Source organism: Microtus oregoni, unplaced genomic scaffold (assembly GCF_018167655.1).
Source record: "Microtus oregoni isolate MIOR12 unplaced genomic scaffold, Mior012 000000F_ref0000247, whole genome shotgun sequence".
NCBI classification, from domain to species: domain Eukaryota; kingdom Metazoa; phylum Chordata; class Mammalia; order Rodentia; family Cricetidae; genus Microtus; species Microtus oregoni.
In genome coordinates, this window is record NW_024543059.1 from 83,711,908 (window position 1) to 83,727,494 (window position 15,587).

Here is a 15,587-nt window from a genome sequence, read left to right on the forward strand (position 1 = left end):
ACATCAATAACGAAGTAAAGAACATAAAACGCTCTTACACACTGAGTGACTTCACATTCCAGGATTCCCCAGCACCTTTGAGCAAGATATAATAGTTGCTCAGTCTTCAAGCAGGAAATGAGCTGAGTTCGTAACTACGCCACAGGGTCTGTCTTTTCAGATGCTAGGCATGGGTTGAAGGACAGGGTGGAATGAATAGGGGACTGGATCTGTGAGAACACTGGCCCTTCGGATCAGTCCTATTCTCAGAGAAAAGTTGATGATTTTGAACGTTCTGAAATGAGGAGCGTAAGCACACAGTCGCTGTGGGAGCAGATCTACAGGGCGCAAAGAGGTCTGCGCTGTTTTCAATGAACTACTCTCCTGGTTGCTTTGTTTTCAGTTGTCACCAGCCCTGGCACTCCTCCGGACATGTGTTCGGAATTCTCGGAACTGGAATGAATAGCTCATACAGCGAGCACGCCTATCCTGAAGGGAAAAACGACAACTCCATAACACCGTGCAGAAGAATGCAGACAAAAAGAGAACTTGTTTGTCTGTATTATGTGAGACAATAAGGCTGGGAGAGAGAAAGGAAAGTAAGGCAAATGCCTGACAGAGAGGGAAAAGGAGGCTGGAACACACAAGATCAAGGCTGGAGGGGGAGCCCAGGGAAGGCAGGAACAAGGTAACAAAAAGGGACAAAAGCTGCATTAGAAAAGAACTGTCAGACACAAACCCCTCAAAACAATGGATTGCGGGGAGAGAAGGAGGGAGATGACAGCAGAGGAGCAGCATGGAATCTGGTAAGAAAAAGAAACAAAAATTTCAAATAATGGATTTCCAGCCACCCCTGCTGCTCCTCCAGTGCTGGGTGTCACAGCCTCACAGAGCTGGTGCATAATTTATTATGGTCACTCGTTGCCAGGCTGCTGGAAAGGGCAGCAACTCTCTGAAAATACTCCCCACTGCCTGGATGGCTTAATGATCCACCCTTTGTAGCCTGGAGACTGGCAGGCAGGGCAGAAGGATCCGGGGAGGAGACTACAGAGGCAGGGCTTCCCACTGTGGACAAAAGGAGGGGCTCACTCGGGGGGGGGGGGGGGGCCTCCACGGGCTTCTGTGGCCCAGGTTTCCAGGTTCTAAAGAATCAACTTCTGCCTGCCTGATGCCATTTTCTAGGGCCCCGATCTTCCTAGACCCTCCTGGATGTGAGGGCTGACTTCAGATAGGAACAGTCACATAACGGATTTAAAAGTAAAATCAGACCTTGCTCACCGACACTCATGGCTAGAAAAATCATGCTTTATTTTTTCCATGCCTGGAAGTTTCTAAATGTTTGGTGTTATCTTTTAGAAAACTTAGTTTTTCTTTACTGTTGGTATACGTGTGTGTCCACATATATGCATGTGTGTTCACATGTGTAGCAACTAAGACTTGTTAATGTAGTTGCATGCATTTTACAGAGCAGGCGGCACGTGACAACTTTCAGAAGTCAATTCTGGAGAGTACACTTTCTTTCTCTTCTGTTAGGTCAGGGAAAAGACCTTGCAGGATAAAGAGGTTTGGAGCAGAAATTATAGCTTTACATTTTATGCCTCTTATTTTGCTAAATCGTATACATACTGATACATATAACAAAATGTACTGTATGGAAAGGAGATATACTTCTGTGTCTGGATTAACACACTTCAGGATTCCAGAAACACTGAAGAACTAGTTGAGGGGGAGATAAGAAAAGGAAGAAAAATAAAACCAACAAGGCACTAAGGCCATAGGAAAGAAAATAATTGGAAATGCCAAGTTCCGTATTGAGGACAGAATAAAATTGTTAAAAAAAACATCAACACTAGCATCTGCTGAGTCTGATAAAGGCACAAAAAATTTTACATATGGTTTGATTTAGTCAGTATTTCACTCCCTCACTCATTCATAAATTCCCTCATTAGTCTGACCAAAGACTTTTTGCTAAACACTTACCACATTTCGAAAATCACAGTCTCTGTGCATTGAAAGGGAAGCAAGATGCTGTGGCTTCAGTTTACTTCTAAGGTGGAGCCTTCTTTTTTTATCCCAACGTAACTGAGGAGGAATTATGTTTGCATGTGTAGCCATACCTACGATGATGCCCAACCCTCCACAGGAGCCAGGTGAAGAAACTTGTTTTCTTCAGCACAAAAGTCAGTATCAGTTTATCTTGACAATGCATTTTGTTTTGGATATACTCACTCTTTAAAAAAGTATTTCCTTATTTAACATCTGCTGGGAAAAACTGTATTTCACTTTGCTCTGTATTTATCACCTTTATGAAATAAAGAATATGTAATAGGTTTGATATGTTTCTGTTTGTTTCCAGAGAAGATCCCATGTCTGCTGAGCTGTCTATGTAGCTACAGCTGACTCTTCCGTCTTTCTATGTAGCTACAGCTGACTCTTCTGTCTTTTGGCTCCTCTACTACTCTAAGGTAATTCCAGTTCATGACTGAATATTCCCTGTTGCTGCTAACATTCGCACTTTAATGACCTTGCTTTCTTCATTGTCTCCAGCCTGTCTCATTGTTGTAGATCAGTTTGGTGAGACACTGTGGCACCACATGTCTTCGTGGAATCATACCTAAGAGCAACCCCTTTCCTCTATCTTATTCCTGTCCCTGTCACCTTAGGCCAATGGCAGCTTTAATTAGCTTTCTTACTTTGGTCAGATGATCTGGTAAGAAAAGAAAGAGAGAGCTTGGTTCCACTTCACTAACTTAGTGTGATATTAATAACTACCACTTGAGAATAACATTTAAAACCTTTAAAAATGCTTTTGCTATTCCTTTCTTGGATGTAATATATATATTCACATCAAATTTTAAAATACACATTTAGTTCTCTCTACAATGATTCATCAGTAAATGTGCTCATTACTAAATATAATGCCTCTTAGTGCCATATAAACAGCCATAAAAGTCAACAATACCTATAGTCTTTGAACTGATACTTTAGATTTAAGTGGTATTTCATTTGACTAAAAATTTGTAATTTTTTAAAGAAGCATTCATTTGTATATCATTAACAAACATTAATAACAGCAATTAAAAATCTCATAGAATTGCTAGCTTCAGGCAAAATATTGCCAGCTACATAAATGCCTCTTCAAGATCTCCTGGAGTTATCTGCTTACAGTGCACACCCGTCTGTGCAAATGGCAGAGAATTAAAATCAAATAAGAAGTTGAGCAACATGATATTGTAATATGCAAATATTTCAGTTTTCACCCCCATAAACAAGTGAGCCATTTATCTGAAAACCCTCTGAAATTCTCATACCATAAGGAAAACAAGAGAACAGAGCAAACCCGCCGTAGGCGGCGCCACCAGAATCAGACTTTAGGCGCTCTTCCAGACAATCATAGCACACAGGCCTTCTTCATGTTTCTTGTGAAGCTGTATTAGTTCACCAAGTTGTTATATGGGACTCCCTAGAGGTTAACTTCATGGAAAGCCAACCTAGAACATTCGACATTTAACAGGTCGACTCCCAGGACTAAAAATCCTGCTCTCTAGACTCAGTGTCCCTGCCACCTAGTCCATGATTAATCACAGGGAGCAATTTGCTCGCTTGCCCTCCCTCCCTCCCTCCCTCCCTCCCTCCCTCCCTCCCTCCCTCCTTCCCTCCCTCCCTCCCTCCCTCCCTGCCTCTCTTTTTGAAATAGGAACTCACTACGTAGCCTAAGATAAGCTTAAAGGCATGGCCTTCCTCCCTTTGCCTCCCTAGTACTGTGGTTATCAGCATGTGTCCCCTAGCTCCACATGCATCCCTTAAAGGAGCTACAATCAGGAGAAAGAGGAGAATCGAAAAGCTGAAGGAGAAAAGGTTTCATTTGCTACATGACAGTGTCAAAAAGAAAAAATGAACTCAGCGAGTAAACCGTGCGCTTCACTTCCCGGCACGTCTACCGTTCATCTCTCTAACCCTTTAGATTTCTCAGCCTCAGGAGTTCCCAAGCTTCAGTTCTCTGATAAATTTAGGAAATATTGAGACTTGTCAGTTTTTGGCTTTAAAGGATGTATCTTTATATTGTCCCTGCCACAGATGCTTAATGAGGACCTTATTCAAATAGTGCTTTGGTCAGAGCTCCCTGGACAATGTGCTGTGTGAGGCAGAGGGTCTGTTAATCCAGCTGCTGGAGGAAGGCTTTATTTCCCATGGGAGAGGCTAACACATCTGGGGCAATGCTGTCTTCATACTCAGTTTTGGACTCTCTTCCTAGTGACAGACATCTGCTCTCTGGCAGGGGTGAAAGGAATATTCTGTGGCTGATGTCTTATGGAAAAACATTGGCAGGCTGCAACAGAAACCCAGCCTCAGTTTTTCTTGATTTTTCATTATTTCATAAACATAAAGGTTTACAAAAATTCAGTTTTGACATGGGGAGATGTCAAAGTAGCCCTCTGGGTGATTTTATCTGAAGTAATAATTATTTAAGATGTTCAACAGTGGAAGAATCACAACTTTTAAGCATTTTTATCCTTACTCATCTAAATTATCATGAGAACTTCATAGTGTAAGCCTTCCTGAGACAAAATGAACATTGAGAATGAACTGAATCACAAATAGAAAGGTTTGGAAATTATTTTAAGATTCCTCTCTCTCTCTCTCTCTCTCTCTCTCTCTGTTTCTCCCTCTCATCCCCCCTCTGTGTGTGTGTGTGTGTGTGTGTGTGTGTACACACATGCGCATGCGTGAATGTGTGTGTGTGCTATGTACACAGGCACTTGTACCTACACATGCATGGGGGCCAGAGCAGCTCCTTGGGAGTCTTCCTCTATTATAAGTTGTATTTCCTCTAAAGCAGGCTCTCTCCCTGAGTTTTGGGCTTGCATGTTTTCAATTCAGCTGCAAGCCATAAAGCGGAGTAGTCTTTTAGTCTTCTTTCCCCTTTAGAACTGGGATTGGAGGCACGTGTGGGCTGTCTAACTTGTTGCACGCATTCTGGTTCTCTAACTCTTTCCTCTTACTTATGCACCAGCCCACTTAACTGCCAAGCCATCTTTCTAGCCTTGCATCTGGAAATTCTGTGCAGAGGATATGGGAATCAAGGGATGCATGCTACTGTGGGATTGCAGGATGGTGGAGCTGGCAACAGACACCATCACCTTTGCTCAGCTCCCTAGCCTGCTTGGGAAACTGGCCAAGCTTTCCTCCAATTACACGGCCATTATGGAACTTTCCACCTAAATCTTTGCTGAAATACTTGTGCAGTTTTTAGCCACGGACTGCTAATGAAGGTACTGAAAGCAATGAACAGTAGAAAGCCTACAAGGGCCAAGGCCAAACTGCTATAACCTCTTGGATGATTAGAGAAGGAAATACAAGTTCTTTGGCGGGGATCCAAACTTTAGGTCATTACAGATTCAAGTAAGAACAGAATTCTGGACCCCACCTCCACAGTCCTCCACCCATAATTGCCTTCCATTTTCAGGGAACATTTGGTTGATTGATAAGTTATATCAGTTCATGAATTTGGATATCACTTGACACAGATATAAAAGCTGATTTCCATGTGGATAATTTCAGTTAAAAGGGTATGACTTCCACTGTAAAAAAAAAATAACAGTAGACAAAAGGAGACAGTTGGGAGTAGTCTGGGCATCTTACTCGTGTTTTCTGTTCACATATGGAATTGGATGATCTGAAATATCAAGGTGAAATACTGGACAATACCCGAGAGGAAAGCAGCAGCAAGGGAACCAAGGCTCTGGACCTTGGCAGTCGTTACTTTTAGTGAAAACAGATAAAACATCTCACTATGCCCAGTTCCATCTGGTACATAAAAGACTGACAAGGAGTAATAGGTCAGGCTCCCTTCAGCTCCACATGGTCAAGCTTCACCAAAGAAAATCACTTCACAACTCAAGGGGGAAAGTAATCAACTTATATGAATAAAAACAAATTAGGTTTTTTTCCCTGATGTAAATATTTTCCAAATGTTTGTGTATTCATCATTGAGAAGTTCTATGGCACAAGCTCTCGCCTGCTCCTCTTAACATGGCGTATAAGCTAGGAAGGCAAGACATCTTATTTCATGTTCCACCACAATGCTGGACCCTTGTGAACTATTTTTCTCTCAATAGTTGCTGGCAGGTGCGTGAAGTAAGCAGCCCGAGTAGTGCCTGAGATGTCAGAAATCCAGAGAGTCAGCAAAGGTTCTGGAAAAATCTGATTTCTAATACCAAGAGGCTGAGTTAGAAAAAAATATATAAGGGCTAGGATGATGGCTCTATTGACAAAATGCTTACCACACTAACACAAGGACCCGAGTGCTGCCTCTAGAATTCATGGGTGTTTTGTTTGTTTCTTTCTTTCTTTTAAAGCCAGTCATGATGGCACTTCTTGTAATCCCAATATCCCAGTGAAGTGGAGACAGGTGATTCCTTGGAGCTCATTGGACAGCCAGCTAAGACTATGTGGAGATATTCAGGACAATAGCAGACCTTTTCTCAATAAGTAAGAGCATAAGTAAATGAATGAAAGATCTCACAAACAAGTAATAAAATAGAATGGTTGTTGACACCAGAGGAACAATGCCGGAAGTGGACATAATGGTTTTCACACATGTGCGTACACACACACACACACACACACACACACACATGCACACATACATACATGTGCACACATACACACATGCACACACACGCACACACATACACACATGTGCACATGTACACACATGCACGCACACACATATATACACTCACAGCAGGGATGAAGTCCACACATGATGCTGAGATTTATGCCTGTCAACATCTGCTGTTATTCACATCAACGAGAAGCACCCTTAGAGGATCCTAACACATCTCTCACTCCTAATGTTGCCTTCTTTGAAAAAGCACTGATCTCTGTAGTTTCCCAAATGAAGTAGGAGGGAGAAAGGATTATTTGTTCAAATATGTCTGTTAACAATTATTTCAGAAGTACTAAGAACACGAATGACTTTTCAGTGGCCTTATCAGCACCATTCTGAACTTTGCCAGGAAAATAAAAGCAAAAATTCCAACATAACTTAAAAAGAATTTTAAAGCTTTTTTTTTTGTTTTTATTTTTAAATGCATGATGCTTAGGGCAAGGGGAAAACTTTTGCAAGATACAGTTTGGATTTTCTTATATAAAAATTGTTACAGTTCAATTTAGTTTCATAAAGTATAAAATTTTATGAGAAATAGACTTGTATAAATAACTGTTAGACATCTTTAAATCTGAAAGCTAAGACACAGTGGGCCTCCCTCATGCCCAGGAGACAGAACTTGAATATTAGGTTCAGACTTCCTTGTGTTTTAATTGACTCAAGAATGGGAGACAAAGGGTAATTCAGAATTATGAAAGACCAAAGAGTTGATTTGATCTTACAGTTATTAATTCTCATCTTCCAAGTTTAATGTTGAACCTGGATATTTCCTCACTGGGGACCATTCTGGGTGCCTTGCCTACATTCTGGTCAGCTTGCTAATTAAAGCATTGGCTTTGGTACCATTGGCCTGATTTGAGACCTGGATCATATGGGAATGCTCAGTCTACTTTGGAGGGTCTCAGCCAGAACAGAAATTTGTCTCACAAGTGTAATGCAACATTGCTCTTCAATGTGCACACAGCCAGAATATGACCATCTTCTCAGCCTTGCTTGAATAGCAAGATTAGAACACCAGGAATTGGTGTATATGTCCAGGGGCTTTATTTTTTTCATCTTAAGTACTAAATGGCTAGCCAATTGTGGCCTTAGCGAACCATCTTAACTTTGATGATGCTCATTCGTCTTTTCTATGGTTCATTTTGGGCTGGGATGTGGCAGTGTTCTCAAGGTAGTCTTGGAGTCACAATACTCTGACATCAGACCCCTGAGAAGCCTCGATCACAGACTTGCTTCACAACATACAGCTGACTCTTTTCATGTACACTTATGATATTTTTATTATACTGAAGTTTGAAACCAGGATATAACACATGCTAAGCAACCATCCCATCCCTGAGTGTTCCATCACCACCTTTCTGAGTGCTTGAGCAGGTAGGGATGTGGCAGTCAGAGGTCAAGAACGCCACTGTGTTTTTCAGACCTTGTCTCTCTCTGAAACTGGAGTTTTCTAACTAAACTGCTAGGCTGGGTGAGTAGAGCCCTTCAGGAATCCTCCCATCTCTGCCTCCCCAGCACTGGCTGGTACAGGTGCCCACATTAGTGCCAGCTGTTTTATGTGCGTGCTGGGGTCCACACAGATCCTCATCTCTGAGTGGCAAGTGGTTTATGACTTGAGCCACCTCCATTGTGCAGTCCTCTTCCCTTTGACTATGTCACACACTCTGGCACACTGTTAGCTCATCATATGACTCAGAAATAATGTGGTTTTCCCTGACTTGGTGGCACTAAATAGTGGATGTGTTTACTGGGCTTAATGGCCTTCTGGATAACCTGTGGTGAGCAGAGCCTGGATATATGTGAAAGATGCCTGGCCAGCCCTTCCCCTCCTGCTGTTCAGAAGAATGATTTCTTCCTGAGTTGCAAATCCATTCCCTAGGCAGATTAAATATTTACGAAGTACTTAAAGAACCCTTCTCTGCATTTGAACATGAAAATAGAAACGCTTGTTCATTTCAGCATGTAAAAACGCCCCCCTTCTCCAGTAAAGGGCTCGGAGTTTAACTCCTGTCACTTCTGTGACCTGAGAAAAACAGGAGTGGAAGACACTTGGGTGTCACCTAAGCACGGAGTCCTGAGTCGAATGTGGACACACAAGTAAACGTAAAAGTTCTTGGAAGCTGCCAGCAATGCCAAAGTTTTGTATTATTTATTTCACACTGTTTTCTCTGGGCTTAGAGGTGATATGAGACTCAAAGAGCTTACCTTTTAAGCATTAAGCTGTTTCACACACCACACTACGTGTTATCGCATAAAGACATCGTATTTCCTATCTATTAACATGTTATTTTGCATTTGTTCATTAGGGTTTTTTTTTTTTTTTAGAATTTACTTTAACATAAAGGTTCTATGTATTGTATTCCTAAATAAAAACAGCATCAAAATCTTTTTGCAACTCCCCAAACACAGTTACGGAATAATGATCTTATGCTAAAAACTGAAAAACGCAATTTGTGCCGTGCCCCATTTACTACAAAATCACTGCGAACAATGCATTGTGTACAGTGTATTGCCCCAGGGAGACTGGATCAACTGAAGAAATGAATAAGGAACACTGCCTTGGATATCAGCTAACTCTGCTTCAGCGCTTTTAAAAACTATTTGTTATGATATTCCTTCCTGTCAAGCACATAATATGATTTCCTCAATAAAACACAACCATTGCTGTAATTCCAGTTTCCCTCATTTTCCACTTTTTGAAGCACTAAATATTTAAACAACGTGGACCTGCAAGTCTCCAGCCAGTCATCAGATCCACAGGCCTCCTCGCCTAAGGTACGGCAAGGATGTAAGGATTCAGACAGGGTATCATTATGTCAGGCCGACAGACACAGTGGCAGTTCCTGGGGTGCTTACCTGCCCACAAGCCAGGCCCATTCCTCTCTCTCCCATGCCGTGAGGACATGACAAATTTAACTCCAGGGCATCTGCTCCAGAAGCCTGTAAGGTACCCAAAGAAAATGAGAGAAAAGGCAAAACTTTATTCAGAGATCAAGATGCGTTCCCCATTGACCACCAAGACCACATCTTCTAAGATGGAACACTGATTTCACCATAGTTTCCCCCTCAAGTACACGCTGTCTCTGGAGCTAAATTGCACACAACAACAACAAAACATTGATCGAGAGTTTGAAAGTTGTATCTTGCTGCATCATGTGCATTCTATTTCATCTTTGTAATTCACATAACCTTAATTTTTATTAAAGATCTATATGTAGGGGGGAGGACCTTGGACTTCCCACAGGGCAGGGAACTCTGACTGCTCTTTGGACTGGAGAGGGAGGGGAAAAGGGATGGGAGGAGGGGGAGAGAAATGGGAGGTGGGGAGGAGGCAGAAATTTTTAATAAAAAAAATCTATTCATGTGTGTTTCTATATGAGTGGACACTGTACACATTTAGAAGTCAGAGGTCAACATGCAGAAGATCACTTTCTCCTTCCATGATTTGGGTTCTAGGGATCAAGTTCAGGTTGTAGGGCTTGGTGATAAGTACCTTGATTCTCAAGACCCATCTCACAGCTCCGGACCCTCAGAATCTCTGTGTTATTGCACTATGTATCTATGGGCAGGAGAAATGAAACTCATGGTGCTCAATGGCAGGACTGGCTGTTAGATGAGATAATAGAAATTTGAACGCATTTTGTTAGGGACCATATTTTATCTTTCCTATGCAGCTTCTAGTGTAGAAACAACTCTTAATAATTCTGGATGATTGATGATGGAAAGACGCCTGTAAAGAAAAATGTAGTTAGATACCTAGGATGAATGAGTGGAATTAAAGTGTCCTAAACTAAAAGCCAATTTCATCATATTTAAAAACAGCTTATTCCAAGAGGCATAAGCTATTGGTTATCTTATTAGACTTCAATAACTGTGAGTTCTAATTTAAATTATTTATACTTTAATACATAAATAGATACTTTTAAAATGTAGAGAACAGTTCAGAATACTTGGAACATCTTAAAATTTGTGGAATGTTTACTGGGAAATATATAAATACTTTTTAGGGGCTGGGAAGATGGCTCAGTGGGTGTGGTGATTTGAAAGTTAATAGTCCAAACAGAGAGGCACTATAAGGAGGTGTGGTCTTGTTGGAGTTGTGCTGTTGTTGGAGGATGTATGTCACTGTGGAGGTGGGCTTTGAGGTCTCATATATGCTCAAGGTACAGCCCAGTGTCTCAGTTCACCTCTTGTTGCCTGCCTTTCAAGATGGAGGACTCTCAGCTTCAGTTCTATGTCCTGCATGTTGCCATGTCCCCACCCTGATGATAATGGGCTAAACCTCTATAATTGTAATCCACTTCATTAAATGTTTTCCTTTATAAGAGTTTCTATGATCATGGTGTCTCTTCATAGCAATAGAAACTCCAGCTAAAGCAGCGGGTAAGAATATTTGCTGTTCAAGCATGAGAACCTGGGTTTGAATTCAGCATGGAAGGTAAATTCTGGTAAGGCTTTGTGTGCCTGTCACCCTATTGTTGGGAGAGGACAGAGATGGGCATCCTTAGAGGAACTTTCCAGCTAATGAAAGACCCTGCCTTAAAGGAATAGAAGATGACACATGATTTCCCTTCTGGCCTTTGCATGAAAAATGGCAACTACACTCACATGCATAACACACACACACACACACACACACACACACCTTTTAAAACTGAATACAGTAACTCAAGGGTTATAGGACACATATATTAAATTTGCCAAGTTTTTCATTATTTACCCACTTCTAGAATCTAACAGTAAGTTTGCAGTTAGAGGCTTGAATAGAATTCAAAAATAATATCACATATGTATTGCCTCACAGAAAGGCCTTTATTAAAAAAATTGACTATTTACTAAACATACCAGGTTGTTCTTTAAGTCAAAAGCTGTTTCCTCAATATTTCTCCTTACTTCCTAATTGTTTTCTTTTGTTTCACAAATTTCAAGAGTGATCATAACAGACTGAATTCTAGTTATTTCTCAGCTGATTTTCTTGCCCATCTTCGTTCATTAGTGCACCTGCATTCTCTTCTGTGCATTTGTGAAGGTCCATTTGATCATTTCCCGTGTTTTCAAACATGGATACATTATGCGGCTTTGCTACCATAACCCAATTTGGAAATGCTTCCTATTACATAACAATGACTGTAAATCATGCTGTTTTCTTCCTGCTGGCTTTCAGTGAGTATAGAAAGGGCCCAGCCTACTGGCTTCCGAATTTGGCTGTAAAGGATTGGGGCAGTTTTAGGTGAGTCAGTAAGCCTTCGTAGTCTGCAAATGGGTAAGTCTAAAGTGCAAGGAATGTGATCTATCCCCAATTCATGCCATATGGGAATCATCCACTTAATTTAGATTGGGCATTGGAACTGTATATGGCAGTACAATAGTACTTTCTGTAGCTACTTGGGTTATTTCCTTTAGACTGATTTATTTAGAAATTGGTAGCAAATCACTGTCACTTTAGATTAACAGATCTTTAGGGGCACTTTACACATATTTATATTATGCATATGTCTTTGCAAACTGATAGTTAACCACTGTGGTAGGCGATGATAGCTAAAGCTAATTAAGTACATTCCATATGCAAGGGTATTTTTCTAACCCTTTTGTTTTTATCTTACTTTGGCTCTCAAACAACTCCAAAAGCTAAGAGATATCATCATGTCCATTTTATGGTTGATAAACCAAACATAAAAGAGTCAAATGACTCATCGCAAAGCATCTTGAAAGTAGATCCTCTGACCTATCCAGTGATTTTTATCAATGGGTGAATTATTATCAACTTGCTAGGAATCGTTTGTTCCTTAAGTAAAATACAAATACCACATCTTCTCTTTCATTTTCAGCGTCCAGACTTCACACAGCTATGTAAAATCATGTGTATATGTGATGTAAAAGTAGATACAAAGTTTATAAAAGAGAGAAGAGGACTCTCAGGAGCAGGGAGGCGAATAAGAAGAGGGAGGGAGGTATGAGGGGAACAAGGGCAAAACACATTATAGACGTGCATGCAATTCTCTTATAAATCCAGTATAGAAACTGGAAATGCATCAATCAAGAGCCACTTAGAACACCTCCTGGAGATAGTGATGTCACCACTGAGGAAGTCATGGAAAGCATTTCTTGTTCATCAGAGAATGTGTAGTGACAAAGCCGGGGCTTGAATGTTCTGGGGGGCTTTCCTGTTTGTCGATTCTGTTTCCATTCACATCCCAGTGTGTACAAGCATAGTGTGTCAGTCATGGATGTGAGGCTATCTAGTAGACACACGTGGAGACACAAAGAGAAAGAAGCCATTTGTTCCCCACCTAGGAGTGCTGCACTGGGCTAAGAAAACATTATCTTTCAGCATCCTTATGGCTTCAGAATGGCTGTTCAAATAACAATTCGTAAACACCTATAACATAGTCTTATCTGAGAATAATTTTTTAAATTTCCCAGATAACATACATGTGTATCTATCACCAAAATATACCTGAGAGAGGTCTTGGAATGAATATCTAGGCCTTAAAAATTGCAATGAGGCTGCGTTGGGTGACACCCAGGGCCTGAGGAATTTCATTTTACCTCTGAATATTTCTGTCACAGGGCTTGACCATCTTCAAGGGAGTCTATTTCCAAACAGTCACAGCCAACAACAACAACAAAAAAAAAGTCTTAATTGCTGAGTTAGCATGAAATGTTAAAGAAACTGGAACTGGGCTAACATTGGTGAATAGTCCAACTCCTGTTAGTCACAAAGATTTTAATGACTTAACCCAGAATACACCTATCTTACTTAAAAAAGGACTGTGGAAAAGGAAAAGACAAAGGGGGCAGGGGAAAGGGAAAACATTCACGGCTGGAGGAATAGCTAAACTCCAGATTAGAAATGTGTTAGAGATGTTCTCTGCTAAGATTTAAGACCTGCTCCATAAGAGAAAACATGCCTGGGGCTGCGAACCTAGCCCCAGACCCACGGCTGGAGAGGCCCTAAGCCTCAGTCATGGAGTCACTACTATTAGTCAGCTTAATGGACATAATATTTAACTGTTCCTTAAATTTGGATTTCTCTACCCACAGTGCAGCTCTCAGATCTTATCAGAGAAGTTTCTTTGTGAAGTGGACACTGGCTAACTCAGAAACTCTCTACTGGACAAAGAGGAGGGGATGTGTGCCTATGGAGTGCTCAGCCACAATCAGGATGTTTGTATTGCAGCCCCTCTTCAAGGCTCAGTGGACATTAAGAAAGAGGGGGCAAAAGGAGTGTGAGAGGGGGGATCATAATAAAACAGCATCTCCTGGACAGCCCAGTGTAGCAGTGCTCATAAACCTGCAGAAGCTGTGGTTGCCTGTGCAAGATCAGGACAGCCGACTTTCCAGCACAGGCTGGGAAGAGTTCTCGATCTTTCATTCTAACTGAGGATCTCTGGACAGTTGGTGGTCTCTAAAGGAAGGAGAATGAAGGCTCTCTCTCTCTCTCTCTCTCTCTCTCTCTCTCTCTCTCTCTCTCTCATGTGGTTGGTTCTTTGTAGACTGACCATACTTCAGTGGATGGCCTTATGCACAGGAGTATATGGGCAGCACAAAGTAATACAACAATTAATAAAAGCCCAAACAATGTGTAGGAAGAGGAAACGATATCTGTGGGAGCCAAAAGTGTAGAAAGTCAATGGAAAATACCTGGTGGGGGGTAGGTTAAGGACAACACATGTAAGACCTAAAGGTTAAGTTGAGAATTTGCTGTCAGCTAGAGATATGGCTCAGTTGGTAAAGTGCAGGCAACAGAAGGTTGAAGACCTGAGTTTGATACCCACAATGCAAGTGCATCTGCAATGCTGGGTATCTACAATCCCAGCACTGGTCACTGGGCAGACATTCTGAACAGTCCAGTGGGTTCCAGATTCAGCAGGAGACAGTGTCTCCAAAGGTAACATGGAGAACAATTGAGAAGTCCACCTATGGCCTCCACATTCACATACACACATGTGTACTGGCATTTTATTTATATCTTAATAAATAAAACTTGCCTGAGGATCAGAAAAAGTAAACCAGTCACACTGGCCAGCCTTACAGACCAGGCAGTAGCTACAACGACACACACCTTTAATCCTAGTAGTCACATTAATTTGCCATAGAAACCAGGTGGTAGTGGTGCACACACTTAATCCCGGAACTAGAGAGAATTATACAGTGGGAGGAGACAGCTCTCAGTCTGAGACTCATTCTGAGATTTCTGGAGGTAGAAACGCCGTTTTCGGACTGAGGTCAAGGCAAGAGCCAGTGACTGGATGCTTTGCTTTTTTGGTTTTCAGGTTGGACCCCAATATCTAAGTTTTTATTAATTGCGCTTCACACACACAAATACACTTGAATATATATTAACAGACACAATATTTTGAACTCATAAAAGCTATTGAAATCTGGGTCAATAGTTATTGTAGTTAAGCTTTGCTGGGAGAGTGGCTACCTTACCCACAAGGAGTCTGTATACTTCCTCACATCTGATGGTTTTGCTCACTTCCCAGACACACACTCTCAAAGCCCTCATCCCCATTGTTGTCAGCATAATCACTGTGCTAGTGCCCACAGTCTTCTTATATAAGAAACCCAGGAATACTCATAGCTTGCATTGTCCCTGTTCAAACAAGAGCTCAGAGAGCTCTGGTCTTCATTCCAGTTCTGGGTTTGGATGAACGCCATGATGTCTGACTGCCCAGAGGGGTCCAGCACATATTCAACAGTCTTATAAGATTTCACCAACAGAAACTGGAGGCAAGAAGGATCAGCCGTTTTTTTTTTTTTTTCCTGTTCTCTAAGTTCTGTGGTAGGAAGGATGATCTCCAGAGCTCTCCTTGGTCTGCTCTGTTTCCGCGGGAAGCTTTTGCTGGCTCTCTAATGCTCCCTTCTATGTTCACTTTCCCTCCTACTCTAGTTCATCTTGTCCACACTGTTACTGCTCAGGGGTTGCATC

General features: G+C 41.5%; 1 protein-coding gene across 1 annotated transcript in view; it reads right to left on the reverse strand.

Moving 5' to 3' along the window:
* Positions 1 to 15,587, reverse strand: part of Dpyd (dihydropyrimidine dehydrogenase) — a 755,789-nt gene that overhangs the window by 247,229 nt on the left and 492,973 nt on the right. The window contains exon 16 of the mRNA XM_041647856.1: positions 9,509 to 9,592. Within this exon, the coding sequence (XP_041503790.1) occupies positions 9,509 to 9,592 (84 nt within the window). The remainder of the gene's footprint in view (positions 1 to 9,508; positions 9,593 to 15,587) is intronic.